The following is a 27,842-nucleotide window of genomic DNA, read 5'->3' as shown; positions in this document are numbered from 1 at the left end:
TATTCATGTAAGGATCATCTCAGTGATACAGCAGTTGTCATGGTAATGCAATGAAAATCAATAGTTCAAAATATATGCACAGAGTATCTAAGTGAGCTTTATGAAAACAGAACAGGTGGTCAGCAATGGTCTTTGATGAAGGAACCATCCTGACATTTGCCTGAAATGTTTTAGAAAAACCAAAGGAAATCTAAAGAAGGATGGCTGGAAAAAAGCAAACTCCATCTTCCTGAATATGATGTCAGTATATTAACAGTTGCACTGCCCCATTGTTTGTTTCCTATTGGATAATATTCTTTGATTTACATACAATTTGTCTCAGATAACTTATAATATAAAACACTGTTCTGCTCTTAATCACTGCACATGCTAAGGATATCTGCTGGTGACTCCTGGACCATGAACATGCTGCTGTCCTGTTGTAATAACTCCTGTCTCATAAACATTCAACTATGCTCCTGCACATCTTCATGTCCTCCTCTCAATCACCTGGAAAACTGAGTCAGCATCCCCCCCCCCCCCCCAAATAATGACAGAGTTATTGGACCCTAGAGAATGACAAGGTGTTACTACAGTGCACTGTAGATCTTGACACACATTTTTCTTGAAAAAGCATTACATTACTCTGATGTGACAAGGTGTTGTAGTTATGCCCTTACACTATTAACTACTACTTTGAGTCCTATAAGAAATCTCTGACTGTGTATTAAGCATTAGTTAAAAAGAATGTTTTTGTTGCCTTTTTAAACAGATGCATTTTGTTAATCTTTCTCATCTCCCTGGAAAATTTATTATACAATTTTATTCACTGATAGAAATGCTGTTTTTAGTTTTTTGTTTGTTTTTCCTTGGTAAATGGAAGTCCAAACTGGATCTTGTTCCATGATTTATCATAAAACTACTAAGAAAATCCTTAGTACTGTTTTCCTGATATGCACAACATAGTGGTAGATGTAATCATTTGATGCAGTAAGGAAACCCAGTTGAAAAATATTCTGTACCGTGAGCCTGACTACTACTTCAAGTTATTATTCTTATGGCTCTTTTCTGAAGTTTAAAAATTGTGTCTGTGTTTTGTGCCTTCAGACCTCAGAAGAAATCCCATAGCTAAGAATTGACTAACTTATTAGTCTATCTTTCAGGACTGGTTAAACTGTTTTTCAAGAGCCTGTAAATTTAAGGAAAAAGAACTGCCCTTGAACTAAAGGACTGAGGAGTATGCATGGGTAGCCAAAATTGTGTTGACTCCTCATAATAAATGGGAAATCCTGGTTCAAGTCATAGTTTGGCACCAATTTTCATATGTCATTATTGGGTAATACATCTATACCCATGGCAGCTGATGCCATGGAATTTGCATTCAGTAAATAATTCAAAATAATATTTCATACAGATGCTGATTGTCACAGCATATGTAAGCTCAATTATTATGTTTGTTTATGGGGATTGTGTACTGTGTATTCAAGCTGTCAGAAAAGAGATTGGAGCCTTGTCTACACCCACTTCTTTCCTATATTTTAATTTCTGTGTTGTCTTCCTGAATTCAAGCTTGATTGTGGGGACAACATCATTGTGCTTGCTGTGTAAGTCATTGTGGGTGTTTTTCAGGAAATTTGGTTTTGTCTTGTCCACTATATCAAAGAAATAGTTTCTGACGATTTTCTATTATCCTACTCCCAGCTTTGATTTGTATGTAATTATACTTGCATCTACCTTTTTCAGTTTTCATGTTTTATGACATCCCATACGACTTTGCTTTTATTTTCTGCACTATATTATTGTGTCATTCAATGGTTTTTTGCAGCAAGCAGTACCCTCCCATATATTTTTTATAGAATGAGAGTAATCTAGGAACTGTGGATTTGTGTAGTGCTTTTGTAAACAAATGGGAAAGTTAAGTGTCTGGGAGGATTTTCAAATCCTGCATTATCCACCTACTTTACTTAGCTACTGCTGTTAAAGTGACTAGTTTTGGCAATGTCTCCTCAAAAATTAATTTAAACAATGGACAGAATATAAGTACTTCACAATTTTCTCTTGACAGTATCTGTAAGATTCAGTGTGAGGCTGATCCTGAAATTATTGATACCCTAATGGCAGTGTTTACCACTTGTGCCTTGCTAAAATTGCTCAAATTTTTAGAATGCTGTTACTGATTTCACCCTCAACCCTCATGTTAATATTCATGGCTCCACATATTACCATGTTAATTTTGGGGGCTGAGACTCTTTCCAGAACTTCAATTACTTTGCCAGAAAAAGTGTCCACATTACCACCAGATGAGTGGAACACAAACAGATTGATTAACTTCTAATGGATGTCTAGTTATGTTAGTTCAACAGCTGCCAATTCAAAATGTTTGCCTGTGCTATCTTCTGTAGCTTTAAAATGTGTGCTACCTCTGATACAAATACATGAATACATGATCCTGTACTCTTTAAGATAGTTCTACAGCAGCAACTTGCACCTCATGTGATGACAGCACTATATACTGTATTTCACCATCTCTACACCAGTGATCTAATGCATATCACTGTGCTATTCAAAGATTGTAATTTGACATCAAGCTAGTGTATGTTATAATCTTCATTACAACAGGGCCTGCAGCTTTGATGAATTTTTTAAAATGATTTTGTCATGCCTTCAAGCTAACATTCCCTTTATTTTTAATAGGCTGCACATTCTGATAATGAACAGAGAAGTCTCAGGAAATTTTTGAGGTGTGCACTTCCTATCTTTTGCAAAGATTTCTAAGTTGGAGATACTTTTAAGGCAGGGACTTTGCTGTCATGATTTATCCTAAGAGAGGTGTAGTCCTTCAACCTGTATATTCCTTGAGGATGTATTCAGAACTGAAAATTATATTTAGTATGTGGTACTCAAGTTTAGAAAAAAAACTGTATCCATCTATTTGTTCATGGGGATTACATGGCTAGTATTGCCAGAGGTATGAGAGAAGATAACTGCAGTAGCCTAGACCTATCTTGAAGGGGAGGGAAAACGCTGAGGTAAAGAAAATAAGCCACTGAGCATCTGCTCTAGCTGGTAGCTCAGAAATGAAGAGAGAGACTTTTTGGCCACAGCTCTGAGAACCCTCAGTCTCTCATGTCAGGTGGCCCTGCAGCACAATTTGATTGGCAGATGGCTTTGCTGACAGTGATTCAGCCAACTCCAATGTGAACTATTTGATTATGTCATACTGGCCTCTTTGTAAAACTGAAGTAATAAAATTACTCATGTGCCAGGGCTGGGGCACCTTTTGTATCTCTTCCCCTCTCCTTGGCTTGCATAGACCACAGATGAATTTGACAATCCCAATGGGTGCTTAAATCTAGGGGTAACAATATTTTAATTTCATTTAACACTTCAGGTTGTAGTTTTGTTCAACAGTTCATATCTTGGAATGGGGCTGTAATTGTTGTGTCACTTTGCAGTGCCTACAGGCAGCACAGGACTGTGACAGCAGCAGCATTACAAAGGTAGTCAGAGATGATTTCAGAAACAGTGTTATGGAGTACAAGCAAATGAAGCACTCTTACAGCAAAGATTAGGACATAATGCAAAAATAACCAATTCATGCTTACAGCTTTGTTTTTAAGATGAATAAAGGAATTAAATGATTGACTTTTAGTTTTATTAAAGGAAGTAATGGAATAGGGGCCACTTGACATTGAAGGGCCTGCTTGTCAGACTGCAGTAAGTATTGTTTCAGAATGAAGTGAATACATGGTGTCCAATGTTTTATAGTATCTGGGTAACCCCCAGGGTGGCACAAATTGGTTACCAACTTGACAATAAGTCAAATTGAAGCCATGAACAGAGTTTTGAAAAACAGCAATCTATTTTACCTGTGATCAGTAATAATGGATGCATTGAAAGTAAAATATGTTTTGATGTAATTTGAATCACTGATTAAGTTCTTTAAGTGACTTTGTAATTATTTAACTGACCAAAGAAAAGTTGTGAAACTGAAAATATGTTAATGTGTGGATGCACCAAGTCAACAACTTGATTAAATCTTTCTGAGCATCAATGAGAGTGATGTAGGAAATTAAATAGACGTAACTCAGACACTCAAAATGAGAACTGCAAAACATCTTGCTTCTCATTGCATTAATGTCTCTTATAGACAAAAAATAACTTTTAGAATAAACACCTGAGGAGTGACTCTTTGACTCAAATTTACTTGATCACAGAAGGAATGTAATTAAGTACAGTTAAACAGACTAGAAAGATTGTAAAACAACTCTTGCCAATAAAACATTAAATGAACAAATAATCCCAATAATAAACTACTGTTGTTTGAAACAGTAACAATAGTAAGCAGTACATAAGAAAAATACAAAATAATAATGGTTTTAATTAAAGAAAACAATCCTAGATGAGATCACACATTTATGGTTCATGACAGTAGAAAAATTATACTTCCCTAACTTCATCTTGTTACAGTCCACTGTAGTTAGGCCAAGACACGTCAACAGTTGGAGTGGCTATATGCATTCTACTATGTAACTTGCATTTAAAATGGCTGTCATGCTCAGTATCAGAACTGCAAGCTGGGCAGAAGTCACTGCAGGAACAGTTATGTTAAATAAAATATGCTAAAGGCCATAGTACAGTGGCATCTCGATCTAATGAGATTCATTGGTTCTCCTATGCCATCAACTATTCCAAGGAATTGAACAATTCCATATTGTTAGTATCCAAAAGACTGATTAGATGGGATGTAGATTGAGAGAGTGGTTAAATTGTGGAATGAATATCAGGAATGGTTCGATAGCGGCATTCAGAGTTTTTTTCAATTGTGCAGGGAATTAACATCCTAGGATAAAGGAATGGAATGCCTGAATAGAAGTTCATTGTTATCTAACATTCCTTGGTATGTATGTGAAGTGGAACACACAAGTGGAACCAGAATGGAGTATGGCATTGCATATAAGTAGAATAAAGGTCATATAATTCAACTGTCTGTTGGCCAGTGAAATTTGTTGCTTATGAGAGAAATGGTCTGCAGTATGTTTCATAGAAAAACGGAGTCTATAAATGCTGAATTGTGTCACTCATATCTAAGCAAGTAAAGACACTGGACTGCATTGCTGATGTCTACTTGGAGACTGGGCATGTGGAGCAAAGCTGGGTTGCACTTATTCGATGGCAGTTGAACAATACGTGATTCAGAGTGGTGGAGAGTGGGGTCTTATTTCTGCAGATTGTTTCAAAATAATGCAGTAACATTTCCATGATATTGGCTTGTGATCTGAAATTTTGTAATGAAAGCTTTCAAATTTTGTAAGCTTTGAACATACGAGGTGTGTGAGAGAAGTAATAAGACTGAGTTTTTATCTATCAAAGTCTCTACTCTTTTCAAATGACAATATTCTACCCTTCAAAGTTGTTCCCTTCAGCAGCTACAAGCCAGGACCAGCATTGAAAGGCTCTAACTGGTAGGTTCTTTAACATGTTGGTCACATCCTATTCAATGTTCTCTCAATTCCAAAAATGACATCCTTCTAAGGCATTTTTCAATACTGGGAAAAGAAAAAAGTCACAAGGACTCACATCAAGTGAACGGGTGGGCTGTGGAACAATAGGGATACCTTTTGAGGTCAAAAATTCTGTAATGGAATTGCCTTTGTGAAATGAGGTGTTGGCATAATGCAACATCCATTTGTTTGCAATGACTGGCCTCACTCAATTCACCCTTTTCCTGAGTCTTTTTCAGTGACACCTTTGTAAGACACTTGGTTGACAGTTTATCCAGGAGGAACACATTATTTATGCATGGTATCCCTACCATCAAAAAAGCAAACATTTTTATCAATTTTTGAACTTAAAGGTCACCCTGAGTGAGGTTCATCTTCAGTGTGTACTTGGCATTCCAAAAATGATTTGAATCATTGAAAAACTTGTTCCCCATAGGTGTGTTTCAGCTTTTGAAAGGTTGCACTCACAGATTCCCCAAGTTTAACACAAGACTTAATGGCTTACTGTTGCTCTAAGTTGTGCTGTTCATTTTTCGCGACTCACAACAAAAACACAACTTCACTGATGATGCTCTCAAAAATTACATGATTGTTGTAAGGAGCTAAAATCGAGCTGATTATCTGGATTGGATGAACACATTGGTCTCACAGGTACAACAACACAGAGTTGCCGGATTGCTCACAGTGTTGTCAGTCCCATTACTTTCTCACACACCTTGTAACTTCACTGTTCAAGACAACAGTGGAAACTGTGTAGTGACAAACGTATGACAAGTCATTCAATAGTAGAGGCAGGTAATAAAATTGGGGAATAATTAAAAGTGCAAAACAAGGTTGGAAAGGGTATACTGCTTTATTTCAGTATAATGGGGAACTGTAACATAAAGAGGTAAAAGTTATGATGCATTGGGAGCACTGGCGCTACTAGTCAAGGTACAACCACATTAGAACACAGAGAGGCATGCAGCAGAGAAAAAGTGACAGCTACATAGCTCCTGTCATGTAACTGAGGCCAGATGTCCATAACAAACTGGCTGTTGCACATACCAACAATCCATTGGGGAAGAAGTTCTAGTCAGTGAATACTAATATGAAAGTAGCATGCTTAAAAACCTATAGCATACAGAGGAGAATGGTACAAATTCATCAGCTAAGCAAAGTGTTCTAGTTAATCAGGGCCTGATGAGGCAAAAATACACAGCACAATCATCAAATTGGCTAAACAATAGGTTTACATAGACAACAACAACACTATCTCCCACTTAAGACTTAAAATCATTCTTAATCCCTACATCATAATTTATACGGAGGGACAGAACATAAATTATAGCAACAAGAATTCATCAGTTGTTGTGTTTCAGGGCACATTGGCTTCTGTGTCAAATGGATCTGTCTGAGTTTTACTGGAAGTTGTTTCTTTTCTTCAAAAAAAGTTGCAGATTCAACGAGAATGGAGTACGATACTTCCTCATATGCCTTACATGGGTGTCAAGTTTCATTTCAATTTCTGTATTTATAGATGATGTAACTGAATTGGAATTTCATGTAAATCATTATTTTGGGTTGTTTATTTTATTGGTATGCTGTTTATTTCATTAGTATTTATGTCATGCACTTTTGCAACTGTGATATTCTGGGGAATTTTAACATCTCTGCTTTCAAAATAATGTTTTTCGTCGGAAAAAATGTACACTTCTCTGTCATACGCATCCTGCTAAACTGCACTTCGCATGTATCTATTACCATCTGTTAATGGATCCTCTAAGAAAATATCTCCATTTAAAAATACTTTCTTCACCTCTATTGAAACAGTTTTTCTGGTACCATCTAATATTTTCTCATTTTTGTTTAACTTGACTGCTGTGGTATGTGGTTTAATGGGTTGTCATTCTGAGCTCCCCCATATCCTTATGGCAGGAATACTGCCAAAATGGTGGATATCTCCCCCAATTTGGACTTCTTGTGCTTAGAAGTTAACTATGCTTTGAAAATGGTACAGGAAATCATTATCTAAAGTGCCATCAAAATTATGGTCATGCTTTCAAGTCACTTCAAAAGTAATTGGTACTTCTTTTTGTCTATTTCCAGTTCTACATTTTGCAAAACTATTGGGCACATTACCTTTTTCAAATCCACTCAGTCTACAACACAACAGTTTCAATTCTCAACCAAAAGTAGATTTAACAAACAAAGCACCTATTTGTGTGCTTGTATCAACAATAAAAATATACTATCTACTCTTAATTTTACCTTGAAAAGTTAAGTTTGCCACCTGGGTGAGTCCTCCTCTGACTGGATTTTCTTCATGGAAGGGGAGCAAGGAGCAGTGGCAGGACCATTCCCATTCCTGCATCCCATATCTGTGTTCCTTCGAGCTCTTTGGTAACCTGTTAGCCGAGCAATGCTGTCCCCTCGTGTCTGATCTTTCTACAGTAGTGCTAAACACTAAGGAGCCTTGTGATCTGGATGTTTGCAATGAGTACAGTACACATCTGCAATGAATACACATCTAGTGAGGTTTACCCTGGTGGAAGACTGAATAAACTGCTGGGACTCTTCACCCAGAAATGTGAGTTGTAAGTCTCCTTAGTGTGTTTTGTGAAGCACATTTCACCTCAGGACCTATCTGTGGATCAGCCTCATGAAGGAATACATCTACACAGAAAACTTCTGCTTTGCTGAGTAGTACCTCACCCCTTTCATTCTTTTTCCCTTAGTATATATGTAGTGCATGCCACAGCTCGTATTCTGTGAGCTAAATGCTCTAAGTTCTCCATGGAATTCTGGTGAGGGGTGAAAAGTTTGTCTCCGTAATAGCTAATGCTGTGCTTCTCTCTGTATCTATCCATTAGCCCTTTTGCAAGGGCATCAAGGGCCTCGGTGTTTCTCAGCAATTCTATGGAATTCACATAAGCATGTGCCTCTTCTTGCAGTTTAAGTTTGGCGACACCTACCAACAATTCATGGCTCCATGCAGACAGTCTCCCTGTATCCATAAAATTTTGTTCGGAAGTGTGGACATATTTGCTTGGTTTATCCACACTAGTGAGAACCAGTGAACCCAATGCAACATAAATTACAGGCTAGGATGGAACCAGCTGCGGGAACACCTAAAATGGGAAAGCAAGGCTAGCTGTATGCACAGTGATGCTTTGCAGTACTCCATTTACTATTACTTCTTTAAGGCACCTTTGCATGTGTTCTTTCCAAACAAAGTTGATCTTACATTTCTTGGTAAATCTCCTGCTGTCCCTCCGATCTAGTGGTGGGCATACCTTTAAACTACTCACATCAAAACAAATAAAAAGTTTTCAGCAGCAGCTCTCAGTGACCTCTCTGGCAACATCAGACCAAACAGCATCTTTTCCCTAAAAGCAAAGCTTGTGTCATATATTTGTTGACCAATGAATGGCAGGACACAGCAGTGACTCCACACTTCGGGCTGGTGCTGGGTCCTTGTACCCACAACATGGACTTGTGCAAGGGTGGCAGAGGTGTTGGCAGTGTTGGATGGCCTAAGGCACAGCTTCAACAGTGGTGACGTTGGTGATGGCAGCTCTGGGTAGACTGTGGCAGGCAGCTCGGACTGACTGTGCCATGCACACGTCCGATGAGTCATACCATGGAGCCAGATAGTCCTGAACAAAAGTTTCAAGCATCCAATCATGGCTTAGTAATTTTTATGCAGCATCTGGAAGTGAAAACAGCATGCATTTGGCATCCTGATTCTGATGCCAGTTTGTACATCCCTTTGGAGATGTAGTCAGGATTGGAAAGTGTTGTGGGCTTGTAATTAATATATGGTACTCAAGCTTAGAAGAAGGAACTTCCCAGTTCATTTTCTCATGGCAAATATGTGGTAAGGATTGCCAGGGAGACAAGAGAAGATAACTCCAGTAGCCCCAGGCCCATCTCAGAGGGAAAGGGAAAATGCCAAGGTAAAGAAACTAAACCATTTAATGTCTGCTCTAAGTGACCCCTAGGAGCAGAGGAGAGAGATTTTTTCAACCATGACTCCAAGAGCCCTCAGTCTCACAAGTCAGATTACCTGCAGCATGATTTGACTGGCCGGGTGGCTTTGCTGAGAACAATTCAGCATATTCTGGCATGAATCAGTCGACTGTTGTGGTACCAGTGGAAAGATGACAGATGAAAAGGTAGTGTCTTTGTAGAATTTAAATAATATAAATTACTTTCATTCTGAGCCTGGATAATCTCGCCAATACCCATAATATCTGGTATTTGACATATGTGGCCCACACTCGCCTGATGTACTATCACAAATTTACACTGCAAACCACCTTTCCCAATCCTGTTGACGTTCAGTTCATACCTAGTGGAGCCACATCTCCTGATAGTCTCCACTGGCACCAATGCAGTGCACTTATCAATACCTGATCATCTTTGGTGAAATATTTGCACAAGGAACCTAAAATCTCAGTCACCTGATCCAGCCCAGCACCCAGCTTTGAAAATGCTGGTGATCTGAAACTTTTTTTATTCTTTTAGATTGCTTATGAAAAAAATACTTTTAAGATCTCAAATGAAACAACAAGCCTACTGTTACCAGTCCCTGTTTATTTATATCCACTATGTGTTTTAAAGATTTTAATCTCCATCATCAGATGGAGTTATGTATTAATATGAAGTGTGTGTTGTGTTTGACTTTTGGGTAAACTGTGGCACTGCCTAGTAGAGAAATGAAACACTATTTCAGAACATGGCTCTATGGATGGTTCTGACTAAAAACTAAATGTAAACTTTTTCAATAAATCACTTGATTGCATAAATGAGTATGAAGTTTAAACTTTATAAACTTTGACAGAAAAGGATTTGTGTATCACCTGAAATATTTACTCTAACATATGCATTCATCAATTTGGCCAAAGACCTCCACAAGGCTAAGACTTATTCTGAAATAATGGTTTTCTTTATAGCCTAGTAGTTTCTAGGCATCATCTTTGTTTTTAAAGCATGACATTTTGTATGTGATGTATTACAACAAAAAAAGGATCCTGTGACCACTGGAGGTATTCTGTTTTAGTTATTTTACCTTCAAATTTACATGTACAATTAGTTTTTAGTCAAAGACTTTCACAGAGCCATGTTCTGAAGTAGTACCCCAAAGTCATAACACAATATGCACATGTAGTATTAACACAAAAATTCCTGATGATGTGAATGATAAACCCCTTAGCATTCATTTTCTGAGTATCAGCTTGGTGATTTGGGAACCCTGAGCCAGGGATTGGTAAGTGCCATCAGTCCTTTGTCACCATAAGCTCTGGGCATGCTTCAGCAACCACAACGTTGCATGGTGATGGAATGTCATGTGTCATAGGAAATGGGAATCTTGGCTTGACTGCCTGATCACAAGGATGGTAAAAACCTCTATAAAAAAATAAACCCTCAATATCAAGGTGTGCTATGTGCTGATGAGATGCATGGTTGTTGAGTTGGAACAGTCATTAGCGGGCAACCTTTAGGGAACCTGCCTCACCTCAGTTGTATAAGGCTGACCTAGGCATGTGGGGCTCTGTCTAGATGAACTTTTATTTCCCTAGCGGCTTGTGGGACCAGCATGGACCTTTTGAAATCTTCACTTCCTCCTCCAGAGGAAAGGGTGGGCTGCTGGTAGTTACCAACACCCAACAAAACATGAGGGGATGTGTAGCCAGTCCTCCAGACTTGGAGATTACAGTGATTCTTTCAGTATCTAGTAACAGAATACTTGCTGGTGGCTGGAACATGTTTCTTATAAGTAAACAGAAAGAGGAGATATTCTAGAAAGTTTCACGTTTTAACATACAAAAGGGTTTACAGGAACTTACCGGAAGTTTAAAATCTATCAAGAGGCCCTGTTGGTAGAAACATCCAATTTCCAACAAGTGAAGAACATCGAGAAAGCTCAGTGCCTCAGGGAGTGTGCAATAGAAAGTGAACTGCACAACACCTTGAACTATGGCAAAGGTGTTGTGACTTGGTTGACAATCCTGAAGAAGAACTGAAAGCTGAGGGGTCCCAGGAAGGCATCATTGATATACAGAACATTATAAAATGGGTGGATGGTGATTTCATGAGATCAGGCTCGTTTGTACCTGCTTTCAGCAGCACAAGACTTCCTCCATCTCAGTGTGTGGCATTATTTTCCTAACCCAGTGCACTGTTTTCCATGCCAGCTCTTTGGAGCACACCAACTTAGGTTGTAAGGGAGCAGCCATTTGTGGCCGATGTGGTAAGGCCATCCATGAAGATGATGGTTGTTCGTCTCCTATAAGTGTGTAAACCGCTCTGGGGATCACCCTGTATGTAGTGTCTTCCTTGAAGAAGGGAAGATGCAAGAAATAAAAACAACCAAGTATTTCTTGTATGTTGAGGCCAAAATGATCTATAAGGCCATGCAGCCTCCTGAAGTTTGCTTACCTTCTTTGTGTCTGTTCTTAAACAACAAGTTCAGATGACTGGTGCTGCTACTCAAATGGAGGTTGCTAGTGTTAGTGCTAGTACCTGCATTTGCCAATGCACTTGTGCTGCTACTGTTCCTTTAAAGCCCACACTTCCTCCCAAAACATCAGACAGGTCTGTTGTCACTAATGTTGCAGTACTCCCTGCTTCTCCAAAGTTTCAGTCTGATCCCCATCCAGTGCTGTCACTACCTCTGCTACAGCTGTGGCTCTGAAACCTACAGAGCCAGGTTGTAAACAGTCCAGTGATGCCAATGTCATACTATCTGATGTCTCTCTTGACTTCTCAGGATGACCAGACTGGGGACAGAGCAATGGAGGCGTTGCTGTGAATGTTGACAATGTGTATAACTCTGCTCTCCTCCAGGTTACTGGCCTGCAAGCAGTTGCTGTGGAAATTCATGGATGTCGGTGGGTCACTGTTTGCTCACTCTCTCTACCTCCATAAGATACAATAGACTCTGAGGTTATCATAGGCTTTGTGGAATTGTGGAACAATTCCAATGACCATTTCTCCTACTGGAAGACTTCAATTCCCATCATGCTCTACCTCTACTTGCTCTCATTGCTGGGTTTTGGAGAGCCTCATGACATCTCATGAGCTGTTCATCCTACATACAGGTACTCACATTCATTTCTGTACTGCTACTGGGTCATTTGCAGCTGTCGACCTCTCTTTCTACTCTCCAGCCCTCACAGATTCGGTTCATTGGGAGGTCACTGATTACCTTCATTCCAGTGACCCCTTCCCACTCCACATTCTCCACTGGATGGAGCACTACCTGAAGAGAGGCCATCAAAATGGATGTTCAGCAGGACTAACTGGATGCTGTTCAGCCAGCTGGCTATGTTTGAACAGCAACAGCATCCAGCATCCACGAGTGATTCATCGTGCTGCTGACTTATCCATCTCAAAATCCTCAGGTCATCTTAGGAGGCGACCTGCACCTTGGTGGACACATGATTGCCGTTCATCAATCTGGAACAGTTGTGTGGCTCTTTGATGATTGAAATGTCACCCTACAGCAGAAAAGCTCATCACTTTTCAAGTCGAAACAGCCAAGGCTTGACGCATAATTAAGGAGAGCAAGAAAAGGTCATGGCAAGTGTTCCTTGGCTCTATCAACCATTCCACTTGTTCTAAAAAAGTATGCAAAGCCATCCAGGGGATTTCTGCAAATTTACCAATAGCAGCAGTGCTGAAACAGAGGTATCTTCAAACAACACCCAGAGACATTGCTCAGATGCTGGCTGAGCATTTTGCAAAAACTACTGCCAGTGCAAGCCAGGATCTGGCATTTTGTCACTACCATGTGACTGTAGAGAGGGGCAAATTGGACTTCAGGTCCAACAGTTCTAAGTCCCACAACTCCCATTTATCCATGTGGGAGCTGGAATTGACATTGCTTGAGGTTTGTGACACTGCACCCACTCATGACCAAATCTGGCCCTACGTGCATCGACATTTGCCAGCAGAGTCAAAGGAAATCCTCTTCAAAAGTTTTAATCTTATATTGCAGACAGGTAACTCCCCAACTCATTGAGGGACACAATTCTAATACATCAGCTCAAACCAGGAAAGGATCACACATCTTCCAGAAGTTACAGGCGCATCACCTTAACAAGCTGGGTATGAAAGACTCTGGAGTGAATGATTAACCGTCATCTGGTCTGGTGCTTAGAGACCAGGCAACTCCTTATCCACTGTCAGTGTCGATTCTGGAGATTTCAGTCCACTCTCAACAACCTGACACTGCTAGAGGTGGCTATTCAGCAATCTGTCCTATGTAAACATCACTTTATTAGCATATTCTTTGATATCAGTAAGGCATATGACACTACTTGGAGATACAGTATTCTGACGAAACTGCATCAATGGGGCTTTCATCACCACCTCCTCATCTTCCTATAGTCTTTACTGTCTCAGCAGTTTTTTCAAACTCGAGTTGGTGAAAGGCTGTCAGATCATTTTGAGCAGAAGAATGACATCCCTCAAGGCAGCATTTTAAGTGTAATCCTCCTTGCTATAGCCATAAATAGTATCATGTGTATGGTAAGGAGCCCTGTACAGTGCTCCTTATTTGTAGACGATTTTGTTGTTCTTTGTTCCTTCTCCAGAGTTGCAACAGTGAGCCATCTGTTGTAACTTACAGTGCGGAGGTTAGAGGAGTGGGTTGTAAAGATGGGTTTTCAGTTTTCGGCATATAAGTGTATATGTGTTCATTTTAATCATTCTCATTGTATTTTCAATTTACCTGACTTGCACATGAGGGGCACCATCCTACATTTTAGGGACTCAGTGAGGTTTCTGGGCCTCCTTTTTGATACTAAATTGTCATGGTTGCCACACCTGAGAGATATGAAAGCTAAAACTCTCAAGGCACTGAACATCATAAAGTGTCTTAGTCACAGGCCTTGGGAAGCAGACAGAGCATGCCTGCTCCAGTTTTGTAGGGATTTCAAGCATTTGTGGCTGGACTGTGGGTGCACAGTGCATGAATTGGTGAGGCCTTTTTATTTGAAGATCACTAATGCTGTCCAAAATGAGGGGATTTTGCTGGCGATGTGTGCTTGTAGGACAAGTCCCATAGCCAGTCTCTGTGCTGAGGCTGGGGAACTGCCACCCACCATCCAGTGGCAACTCTTCATGGTGCATCAGATATGTAAGTTCCTTGCAGCTCTGACTTCACCAACATACCATACTGTTGCTTTTCTGCGTCTGGAATGCCTTTTCTCCAATCATTCATGAGCCACAATACTGTTTAGGATCTGTGTGCAGTGTATGCAGGAGTCACTGGGTGTGGAGCAAGTACAACCTCATATCCAGGGTTTTAACCATCTGCCACCATTGTTACTGCAGAGGCCCAGAGTAATTTTAGATTTGGTGCAGTGTAGGAGAGCTTGCACTCCTGCTTCTGTTTTTCGTGTGATATTTTCTGATATTTTATATGAGCACCTGAACTATGTAGCTGTCTTCATGGATGATCTAAACAGGGTGCCTCTGTTGGTTGGTCTGTTGTTTTTGCTGGATCGTGTCCTCAAGGACCCATGCCCCAAGACTTCACTGTCTTTGACACAGAATTACGTGCAATTTTGAGGGCACTGGAGCAGATGAGACTTTCTTCCAGTGCTGAATTTCTAGTCTGCTCCAATTCTCCAAGTGGCCTTCACTCTCTACAGTGTTTGTACCCAGTGGATAAAGTAGACCAGAATATCCAGAATGCCCTCCTCCAGCTAAAATGACTGGGAGTGAAAATGTGGATCTAGCTGCAAGAAGGCATGTCCTGATCTTCAGCTGTTTCAGTGTGCCATCCCCCTGCATGCTATAGCCTCGCTGTTGAGCTCCAGAGTCTTGCGTCAGTGAGAGGATGAGTGGCTGGAGGCAACAGAAAATAAGCTCTGTCCAACAGACAGTAAGCTCTGTATAGTAAAGCCCACAATGCAGCTGTGGCATACCTTATTCCAGCCATGTTGACAGGATGAGGTCCTCCTTATTTGTCTTTACATAGGCCACAGCTCTCTGGCACATTGCTTCTTGCCCTGGTGAGAGGACCCTCCAACGTGTGGTGCTTGTGACATCCAGATCACTATGGGCCACATTTTATCAGATTGTGTTTTATTTTCCAACCAATGGACCATGGTGGATTTGAAGATGGATCTGTTGTCTATTTTAGGTAACATTCATGTAAATGTGGTTAGAGTTTTGAAGTTTTGTCAGTTGTCCAATATTTATCCCAAAATTTAATGTGTTAGCAGGATGACTGGCTCACCATGTTTTTCGTAAACATTCAGGCAGTCACATTTTTCTGTGCCTGTGCCTCTCTTTTAGCTCCTTTGTAGTTTTACTTGTGTTTTAATTAACTGTATAGCACATTTTAGTTTTTTTGTTTCTTAGTGCTTATGTTAATATTGTCACAATTTTATCCACACTCATTTCTTCAAATGTGTGTAAGGGCACTGATAACCTTACCGTTGATGAGCAGCCGTAAGCTCCAGACACACACACACACACACACACACACACACACACACACACACACACAGGGGTGATAATAGTGAGCATGTTGTTTCATTCGATACTAATAACAGTCAAGATAAAGACTAATGGAAAATGTTTGCACTTAAGCACATAAAATGTCTGGTTTTCCCTGTTCATCTGCTAGCACAATAATTCATCCATAGACAGTTTTGAGCTGCAGATATTTGTGTGACAGAACAGTTTTCAGAAGTGTATCAATGTGTTTAATTCACATAAGCCCTATAAATGGTCCCTGGCAGCCTTCACAGCCAAAAAAATTAAGATGTCAAAATAGTTTTCAGTGACATAAAAAAACTGTATATTAGAAATTGACAGTTACTTTGACACTTACTTACAATTTTGGCCAGTTGCCACAATGATTCCTTGTAAATATGATGACATGGCACTTTCTTTGTAAAACTGAAAACCACTCTGCCTTTATAGAAAAAACAACAATGAAAATAATATTTAGATTTTAATAATGAAGACTGTTCAGTAACAGAAAGTGGAGTAAAAAAATCAACATGAGACAAGAGCAGCACATATGCACAAGAACCCTGTGTTTGATTAGCTGTGGGGAGGCTGGAGAGGAAATATAGAATTTTAGCACATTCATAGTATATGGATACCAGAGGAGCAGTTTGTTTAAACGCATCAGTATCATTTGGAGTAAACATATTTCTAGCACTGTGGGAAACATGTGCAGTTCTAAAAAATGGGTTTTTGGCACTTGGGGACACCATGGCACCATTTGTTAATATGTCCAGAGCACTCAGTGGGTTAGCTGCAAGTTATTCTACTTTCAATGTCAAGGAAAAGTCAGTAGTCAATGGACCTCCATAACATATTTGAGGCACATTGTAGTGGGAAGTATTCTAACTCTAGATGTTCTTTGAGAGTGACACTAAATAAAAGATGTGGAAACATGTATATCCAGATAGCCTTTATCTTGGCCATCAAATTAGGAGGTGAAGTAGGATGAATAGATGAGAGAATAGTCCTTACCTCTACATGAATTGAATCCAAGTCTGTTACTGTAAAATTTGTCAATATACTGTAATTTTGTATCCTCCTTTTATCTCATTTGATAATAAATTCAGAAATATTGTTTAGAAAGCTGTTAAAATATCTCAAGTGCTTTAATCAAAAGTTTTGTTAGGAAATATTGGAAGGAAGTTGTCTATTATCAACAATTTTACATCCGGTTTTTGTACTTTGCTTGGTATTTTTTCTTCTGTGTGCTCCATTAATGAGAGAATGTCTACTAATGTTTTTCACTTTCTCTGTAAATGCTTTTCAACAATTTAACAATATGGATTCGATGCCAGCCTGTTTATATAACAATACTGACTCTCATTATCATCTACTAACCTGTAAATGCGTGCATTTTCTTTTACTGCTGGCTTGCATAGGGGTGGATTACTGCAATAAGGGACATATGTGCCATGAAAATGCTACTTGTCTCAACTTACAAACTACTTATGCATGTCACTGCAACACTGGATTTTCTGGAGACGGTCATTTGTGCCATGGTGAGTTTTATGTTAATAATAGCTCTAAAGTACTGATAAATTTTCATTTAGTGTCACGTAATTTGAAAATGATAATATTCGTGGACTTTACTGTAGTTTTTGTATTAAAATGGCTTTTGTAATAGTTTCAAAAATTTGTTTTTTTGTTTCATCAGCATTTCTGTTGGAAAATAATAAACAGTGTAGATAATAATGGGTATGATATTTTGTGAAAATACATACCACAAGTAGAAAAACAGTACTAAATATTTTAAACCAATACTGGAATGGTCCTTGTATTACCTCCCTGTACAAAGCCTATGTATTTTTGTGTTGATTCGCTGTTAAACAACTCATCAAGCTTAACAGGAAACTGGGAATAACACACTGTAGTTGTTGTTATGTAGTGTTAAAAAGGGCAATTATAATTAATTATCATTATGATTTAATAATCTGCATCTCTCTCTCTCTCTGTGTGTGTGTGTCTGTCTGTGTGTGTGTGTGTGTGTGTGTGTGTGTGTGTGTGTGTGTATGTGAGTGGCTCTCTTCTGTCTGGCAAGGTGCACATACAGTAAGATGAAACCAGATCCTCTGCTTAACCACCACTTAAACTTAAACAATATGAGCAAGGACAGTCCAAATACAAAAGACTGTGAAATTTCAGCTTTCATGTTCAATGATTCCTATCTTGGAAACAAAGCCAAAATGGGAGAAATGAAAATATTAAGGAAGAAGATATACACTGACTGACAAAAAATACACTGACTGAAAAAAAAGTGAAGCACACTGACGGGGAGGAGGAAATGAAATGAAAGTTAATGGGTCAGAGGATATACAAAGTTATTCCAATGATTACATAAGGAATTTGGCAGTTTGCGCTCAATTATCAGTATGATATTGCACCCCCCCCCCCCCCCCCTGGCCTGGATGGATGCCCTGATTCTGTTGGAATGGCATCATGGATCCATTGTGTCCTCTCCTGAAGCAAACTGGCCCAAAATTATTGTAACTGGTCTTTGATATCGCAGACTCTGGCATTGAGATGGAGCTATTGTACAAGCTGGTCCCACACATATTCTACTGGGGACAGTTCTAGGGATCTTGCAGGTCATGCAAGTACCTGAATGCCATGCAGACAGCTCATAGAAATACGTGCCTTTTGTAAATGAGTATTGTCCTGCTGTAAAATTGCACCATGATAGTATTGCATGAGAGGTAACACATGAGGATGCAAGATGTCTCACACTATACACCACTGTGCCTCTTGAAAAAACTGGAAGAATGGAACTTCTCCTCAGGTTGCCACCATATTCAATGATGATGGTCATCAAGGATAGTGCACTGTGAATATAAGGATGAAATTTTGAAGCCCTGTGGATCACAGACAGGCTTAGGAATTTCTTGATAAAATTGGACCAGAGTTAGCGATGAATCTGGTCTAATATTCAGTGTCATACGAGTAAAGCTATGCTTATTTTATTGTATTCTGAAACTGAGGAGAGGAAAACATTCTTTAAATGACTTTTGCCGGTGCAAAAATTCTCTATCTAACCACTGAAGTACATTTGTTGTACCAGCCAGAGTGCGGATTATATCTACTGCTTTGTCAGGGTGAGCACAAAATACACACACACACACACACACACACACACACACACACAAGAGAAAGTGACATGTATTAAACTTTAGGCCCATTTTTGCTTGTTATTTAGGACTATAATTTGTTTTAGGCATTAATGAGTTTATGGAAGTTTTGAGATGTGAGATTATGTCTAGGAAAAATATTTCATTTATTTTCAAAAAAATTGCATGAAATGAAGGGTAGTTGAAAACTGTATGTCCTTATGGTTCCAAAGTGAAACCACCTCCTGAAAACAATTAAGGGGGGACAGGGGGAAGGGGGGAGGGAGGCACACAAACTATGACAAGGCACTTCAGACTGTGTGGTTACCCCATGCGGCAATTCTGCATATTAGACCACTTCATTAACTAACTTTAAAACAACTAAAACTCAAAGATTTTGACCATCCTTGCAGTGATTCTCTTCAGGGTGAACAACTGCTTTATTCTGATAATGGTCTTCTCCTATACACTGTCTTATTTCAGTATCAGATGGCTACCAATATCACATACTGGGATGCCATTGGGTGATTTGAAGTAAAGATTGTTATGGAAAGGTGACTGTATGGTAGGTTATTTCATGTGCTACTGTGGCAGGTGATTGGTTGACAATAGAAAATCAGCAGCTTGTACCCAGGTTTAGTGTTTTCCTGCAGTGAGACATTGATGCCACACTGGCATTTTTTTGTGGCTGCTTGTATATACTGTTGAACCCAGTTCATGTAAAGCTGCCATTTTTCAGCTATATCCATTCACATATAATGTTGTTTGGAGCTGACTCAGTTCATTTTGATGGTTATTGGAAACTGATGTACAGCAACAGACACCTGCATGTGAAATTGTACCACCATCCAGCACAAAAGAATTCTGTACTACATGCGCTGACAGCCCCACTGGATGAGTACACTGACAGCCTCCAACAAGAGCTAATAACCAAGCTCCAGATAACAATGGCTGGTTCAAATGGCTCTGAGCACTATGGGACTTAACATCCATGGTCTCCAGATAACATTGTGAATGGATATAGCAATAGGAACATACAGTGAACTATAAGATACTGTGAAGACGAAACAGACAAAGGGACAAAAGATCCTCTTTCTGTTGCTCATTTACCTTACGTGAGAGGCATCAGCGACTGTGTAAGCAAGGTGCTGCAATATGGAGGAATTCAACCAAGACTGAAGACATGTTGAGGCCCATAAAGGATTCCAAAGATGTTCTCCACATTGCAGGCATTGACAAACTCTGACGTGAATGTGAAAAAGCCTATTTTGGTGAAATCAGGAGATGGATTAGCACTTATTATATTGCTTTAGAATCAGCATATTCTTAGAGAACCTTTGATTTGATTCTTGTTGTAAACTGTGGCACCTTACTTTAGATATTAACAATACTATTGCTGTAAAACATAACATTTAGTGTTCAGAAATATTTATTTTGTTGCAAAATCTTAAATGCATTAGTAGATGTATTCTTCTTATTATTAATTATGCTTCAGAGAAGTACAGTGCATTTACTGAAAATAATAGATCAGTCTTTTTATGTTTCTTCAGCTGTTCCCTCAGTGATGGGAACCAACAATGATTATAACAAAATGTAAGGTGATGTGTTTCCAACAAACATCATCTTACTTGCAACTGGGGCAACACAACAGATCTACATTTACATCTACATCTCAACTTGCAGCTGAACACTATCAGGGTTATAGCCAATCTATGAATTTTAAAGAACCTTGTATGTTTGCTTGCCCAGCTGTAGATGCAGCAGGGAAAAAATAAGAGACCATATCAAAATAATTAAGAGCTCTAACAGCATGAATAGGGGGAACGATGATCCTAGTCCATCAGATTGTGTGTGTTCACCACCCAGAAGGTCCACATGACCTTGGTTCAACAGTATAAAGAAGAGGCCACGAGAGAACAGCTGCAGCATGCATCAACAACTCACTGCAGGGAAATACTACTTGTGGATACAAGCTGTTGATTATCAAATTGTTCAAAAGCATCCCAGAATGTGATGTCAGTAGCCACCTGGCAAATGAAATAAGAGAGTGTATAAGGATCTTAGTTTTTTAGTGTTTCATGATGACATGGTCTAACACACAAAATGATTCTATTGAAAATGCTGAGGGATGTTTAATTGTGTTTCTTGTAAGTTACTGCTTATGCCAAAAGATATTTATTTCAATTTGCAGATGTCAAGTACGTTAACAGATTCCAATTACACATTGTAGAACCAAATATATGAAGCTGAAACAATGTTAAGGTATAAATAAAACAAGAAATACCGTTTACACACTAGATTCTATTCTGTATCGCTCTTTTACTCTATAGACAGACACACACACACACTTACACACACAACTGGTTAAGTGAATCACTTGCTTCATTTACAAAAAATTCACAGTATGTAGTTAAGAATAGTATTTTCAATAATAAGAAACTGGTACAATACAGTAACTTTAAATCATGTTATTCATATAAAAAATGGTTCAAATGGCTCTGAGCACTATGGGACTTAACATCTATGGTCATCAGTCCCCTAGAACTTAGAACTAGTTAAACCCAACTAACCCTAAGGACATCACACAACACCCAGTCATCACGAGGCAGAGAAAATCCCTGACCCTGTCATTCATATAACTTGAGGCATGCTGAAAAGTAATGTCTCCTAAGTTTTTGTTCTGTTCTCAATGTCGGTTGAGGTATTATATGTTGTGCTTATTACTCAGCTGACTTTCCCATTTTTCTGATGCACGTTACAACCCAATGGTGGTAGAGGACTTCAGATTGTCATGTACAACATGGCAGTGTGTAATGTAACTTTGTTGGTGCATGAGAAACAGTGCACTGTAATCGTGTTTATAACTGCAGAAAATGTGCCTCCAATTGAAATTCGTGGAAGAATGAAGGCTGTGTACAGTGATGATTGTCTTGACATCAGTGATGTGTCATGTTTGGTTGTTCATGCTCATAATGAGGAAACGGTGGGGCTATTCTGTGTGTGACAGAGCTCAGAGTGGACAACCACATGTGGCAACTAATGAAAGTTATCACAATCAAGTTGATGACCTCATCAGAGAAAATCATCAGATAATACAGCTCTCAGGTAACTGTGGTATATCTCAAGAATGTTTACAAGCCATCATTGCAGAACTGCAGTACAGAAAAATGATTGCATGTTGGCTACCTTGAATGCTCATTCCTGACATGAAACATAGGAGGTAGGATGTCTGTCAGCAATGTCTTTTGCATTTTGAGCATGAGGCTGATGGGTTCCTCAACAGCACTGTGACAAGTGATGAAAATGCATTCACCATTTTGACCTAAAAAAAAAATAAAATAAATAAATCATCATTGGAGTTCTACCACAGAGGATCACTGACACCAAAAACATTTGAGATCATGCTATCAGCAAGCACAGTCATGCTCACAGAGTTCTTGGATGTTCAGGGTGTGGTGCATTTGGAATTCATACCTACAGGCACCATCATAAGCCCAGCAAGGTACTGCAGGACCCTCAGAAACCTGAAAGCATAAATTTGAAGATTTTGTCCACACATGGAGCACCCTCTTCTTCAACATGACAATGCCAGACCACAGCTGAGTGCTGTGACACCTGCAAAAATTACAAATCTTGGGTTCACTGTTATCTATCATCCCCCATACAGGCCATATTTGGCCCCTTCAAATTTTAATCTGTTTCAGAAACTTAAAGTATTAAAGTAAACATTTGAGAACTTCATTTTGATAGTAATGAAGCAGTGCAAGCAGAGGTGAGGTTGTGGAATTATCAACATAGCCAAACATACTACAGTGCTGGAATCAGCAAACTGGTCTCTCACTGGGAGAAATGTGTTCACTGCCATGTTGACTATGTTGGAAAATAAATATTATATATAAAAACAAAGATGAGGTGACTTACCGAACAAAAGCACTGGCAGGTCGATAGACACACAAACAAACACAAACATACACACAAAATTCAAGCTTTCGCAACAAACTGTTGCCTCATCAGGAAAGAGGGAAGGAGAGGGGAAGACGAAAGGAAGTGGGTTTTAAGGGAGAGGGTAAGGAGTCATTCCAATCCCGGGAGCGGAAAGACTTACCTTAGGGGGAAAAAAGGACAGGTATACACTCGCACACACGCACATATCCATCCACACATACAGACACAAGCAGACATATTTAAATATGTCTGCTTGTGTCTGTATGTGTGGATGGATATGTGCGTGTGTGCGAGTGTATACCTGTCCTTTTTTCCCCCTAAGGTAAGTCTTTCCGCTCCCGGGATTGGAATGACTCCTTACCCTCTCCCTTAAAACCCACTTCCTTTCGTCTTCCCCTCTCCTTCCCTCTTTCCTGATGAGGCAACAGTTTGTTGCGAAAGCTTGAATTTTGTGTGTATGTTTGTGTTTGTTTGTGTGTCTATCGACCTGCCAGCGCTTTTGTTCGGTAAGTCACCTCATCTTTGTTTTTATATATAATTTTTCCCACGTGGAATGTTTCCTTCCATTATATTGGAAAATAAATATGTAGACATGAAGAATAAATGTGTAGAATGTCAAGAAAGCTTGTTTTATTTAAAAAGCTTTAGGAGTGTTCAAATAAAAAATTCAAAGACTTTACTTTTCCTAACGCCCTTGTAACTCATTTTTGTATTTCTCTTTTCAGTAAGGGGAATGATGGTGATTTTATGAACATAAAAGATTTTTTCACAAATGCATTATGATTCTGTGACATTACCTAATATTTTTCACACAATTTCAACAGATGTGGATGAATGCCAGCAAGAAGGTGGACTTGATGGACATCACTGCCATTCCAATACTCGCTGTGTCAACACTCCAGGCTCTTACGTATGTGAATGTTTGCCTGGTTATCGACGTCTTGATAAGTTCAATTGTGTGGAGTTGGATGAATGTAGCACAGGAGAACATGGATGCCATAGCCATGCTTCGTGTGTCAACACACTGGGAAGCTACCGCTGTCAATGCCAGCAGGGCTATGAAGGCGACGGATACAACTGTAAACGTCAGTAATAACATATTATTTATTTACCTTCTAGAGCTTGGTAAAATTAAAAATTTTCAATTCATTTTGTCCTTCCCTTTCATGATATTACTTTCTGCATGTTGAATTTAGAACAGACTTTTCTTCCATTCTGATTCATGACTTAACGACATCTTGTTGTTACTAAACTCATTATTTTTTTACTTAATCACACATTATACCACCACACCTTTTTTTTGTGTGTGTGACTATGGAGAGTTCGGATGACTAGATTTTAACTGTTACTTCTGGTACATACTCGAAGTCAATAATACCAGTATTTTAAAATTTGGCTTCAAATCTCACACCACCTTTTGAAAAGCATTATAGTCTGATTGTATTGACATGTAAGATAACTAGTGCAGGATGTTTCAGTTGATTTGTTCATTCATTTATTCACACATAATGTTCCAGAAGAAGGGAGCATTCACGGATGTAGAACAAATCAAGTCATACATTTATAGGCAAAAGCAAGCTTGGCAGGCAGCAAGTTATGACGAGTACTGGTCAACTCATACTTATGATTATAGGAACTACACTGTGTTGCTGTATACACAGTTGAGCCAACACATTATGACCACATGCCCACCTTAGTGGATTCTGTGTGGCATGGATTTGATGACTTTGTGGTAGGTTTCCGGATATGTATAACAACAGATATCTATTCATAGGTCACACAGTTCCTGTAATTCCAGGTGGTTTGTGGGTTCAAAGCTGACTCCTCCTGATAGTGTTCCAGGTATGTTCCATTGAGTTAAGATGGTGCAGGGGTGCAGGTGGTCAATAATAACATAGTCCACAGCTGTCATGGTGCCTTCAATTGCCACCACAGTCCACACAGAAGCCCAGGTGAATGTCCACCATAGCACAATACTGCTCCCACTAGCCTGTGTCCATCATACAGTGCATGTTTCAAGCAGCTTGTAGGATGGCGTTTCCTGACACGAGCATCAACCTGCTGCAACAAGAAACATGATTCATCTGACCAGGCAACATGTTTATATTGATCCATAGTGCACCCTTGATGATCCTGTGCTCTTTGCAATCAAAACTGACGAGGTCTATGTAGCAACATGTGGAAACATTGGGGTCATGTTCTGCAGCACCCCATATTCAACAATGTAACCTGTGTGGTGTGCTTGTATGAGCATTGTATTCTGTCATCTCATCTGCCACAGATTGCCACCTATCCTGCTATAGCAAGTGGGTACACATTCAGCCTCCATGTTCTGTGATGATATGTGGACATCCAGCACCATCTCACAGTTTCACTCTCGTTCAATCACTTTTCATAGGTGCTCACAACAGTAGCATGTGAACAAGTGATCAGCTATGCTATTTCTGAGATACTCATTTCCATGTATCCAACCAAAAGAATCTACCTACTTCATCTGAGGTGAGCAGAAGTCTTTGCTGCATGGATAGTGGGGGTGCAGAATAGGCATGGTGTGGGGAGGCAGAGGGATAGTGGGATAGGGATGATGTAAGATACTAGTGCTGTCTGTAAGAGCATGCATGGACGTGGTGGTACTAGCTCTAGTCACCACCACATAGCTGCAAGCTTCCAAAGGCAGCTATAGCATCTTCCCCCCACCCCTGTCCTACTATATTTTATACTTCCCATCCCACGCCTATTCTGTTCCTCCATCACCCATCCTAACATTATTTGTTGCTCACCTTAGATGCAATCACAACTGGACATTAGCTCCTAGTCATGATAGTGGCTATATGTATGTGAGCCGTGAATGTGTGAGTGTTCTTTTTTTCCACATCTGATGAAGGACTTAGTGTGATAGCTAAATATCACCTAGCAGTCTTTTTTCAATGGGTCTGTCTGCCACTAATGCCTTCTCCACGTGGTAGTACAATTTATCCTTTTCATATTGTTGTTATTCCATCCTGGATTTTCCATTGTTTGATTTAGCCCTTTGCCAAAATCGCTAATGTCCATTTCTGTCCTCATTTCTGACCCGTGGTATCAGTAGCATGATTCCCCATTTTCTTCTGTGCTACCAATACACTTTCCTTACATTGTCTTGTGCTCACAGCACTACCAGGCAGCATTGAGTCTTGCAGTGGGCTGTTGTTCATTAGGGCTTTGGCTCATCAGTGTATATTTGTATGTACATCTGGGGAAAATCAGTTACAAGTACTTTAAAAAATGCCACTGGCCTTTCTCTTACAGTTTTTTGACTATTAACTATAGGCATAGTATGAAGTTCTATATAAACTAGTACTTCATACTAAGTATTTATGTAACTTTACTGATTTCAAATACCACTGTCAGCAAACTATGTTTTGTAGAAGACAGAAACCTGTTTAATATGAACATTAATACTAACTAAAATTTACATTTCAGAATGCAAATATTCTGTTAAATTGTGGAAGAAGTGTCTAATAAAGCACTCATTTACTTTGTTTTTTAATATTGCAGGAATTTCAGTTTGATGTCTGTTGGCTAACATGATGAAGATATATCTTGTATGTAGTAAGGGTAACACCATCAGCTTCATTTATTTGTTTTATTGATGTGCAACCATTTCTGGTGTTACAGTACACCATTTTCAGCCCCCTCTATGACTCTGGGTTATCTCATTGATACCAGGAATCATATACTTTCTGTAGGAGGTCAAAAGCATCAGCAGCTGCTAAACTGAAGCATCCTATTGTGCATGGCGTGTATGATGTAATAAACTTTCCTGTCATGTAAAATAAACAAACCACACACATAAGCAATGCACACCATGAAAATGACTTATTATTGTTATGTTGTCAATTGAAGTAGTCACCTGATGGAAGGTGTGTCCAGGGTCATTCTGTGATTGGCTGTTGCTATGGCAGCTTTCCTGTAAACAACTAGCTGTCAATCACTCTGTTATTTTAATCCAGGTACGGGCCACATGTTGAGTTGTAAAGACCTCAATTAACTCACAAACATGTGAAGCCAAAAAAATCCAAGTGCCTATGAACTTAAAGATCTTTAGTCATTTCTTGGCAAAATAAATTATTATGTAAAATTTATAACAAATTCCACCAGGCTCCTGAATAGTCTACACAAGAAATGTGCAAAATATGAATGGTCACAGTAGTTTCAGGAGGCTTGTCATAGGTTAGAACATTAGTTAAAAGTCCGATTCTTGTCTAGTGACTTATGAACCATCAGCGCCTTTATCCTGGTCGCCACATCTCAACATCCTCACAAAAACGATGATGTATGGAACAGCCCATCACCCATGTCTCTAAAACACTCACTTTGGCCCAGATCAGTTACCCACAACTCAAATTAAAAAAAAAAAGAATACCAGTAGCTACCATATTGGCACCAAGAAATTCCATACATTTCTTCACAGCAAAAAATTTCATTTCATATTGGACCATACACCATTAATTTCATTGTTCAGTCTTAAAAACTGCCTCCTAGAAAAAATGACACAAAGCCTACAACATGTGGCCCTCTTCCTCTGCAATTACAGTTATTCAGTTGACTACACTGACAGTACACTGTGATAACTCAGATGCCCTATGCAGACTATAAGTGATACTGAATTAGAAAGTAACTTTCATATGATGTGCCATTGCCAAGCAACATAGCTTGATGAAACTTGGACCATACATAGAACTGCCATAGTATAGTGCAGATAGTAACTGAAAGAAATATGCAATGAGACAAACAGAAATAACACAATAACATTGAA

At 39.3% G+C, this 27,842-nt stretch overlaps 1 protein-coding gene across 1 annotated transcript in view; it reads left to right on the top strand.

The window, feature by feature from the left end:
* The window catches only part of LOC124788789 (protein kinase C-binding protein NELL1-like), a 466,052-nt gene that overhangs the window by 222,977 nt on the left and 215,233 nt on the right, over positions 1 to 27,842 (top strand). The window contains exons 10-11 of the mRNA XM_047256072.1: positions 17,378 to 17,497; positions 23,869 to 24,129. Coding sequence (XP_047112028.1) covers positions 17,378 to 17,497; positions 23,869 to 24,129 — 381 coding nt within the window. The remainder of the gene's footprint in view (positions 1 to 17,377; positions 17,498 to 23,868; positions 24,130 to 27,842) is intronic.

Source organism: Schistocerca piceifrons, chromosome 3 (assembly GCF_021461385.2).
Source record: "Schistocerca piceifrons isolate TAMUIC-IGC-003096 chromosome 3, iqSchPice1.1, whole genome shotgun sequence".
Lineage (NCBI taxonomy): Eukaryota > Metazoa > Arthropoda > Insecta > Orthoptera > Acrididae > Schistocerca > Schistocerca piceifrons.
The sequence above is the reverse complement of the archived record's forward strand: the minus strand, read 5'-3'. Positions and strand labels throughout refer to the sequence as shown.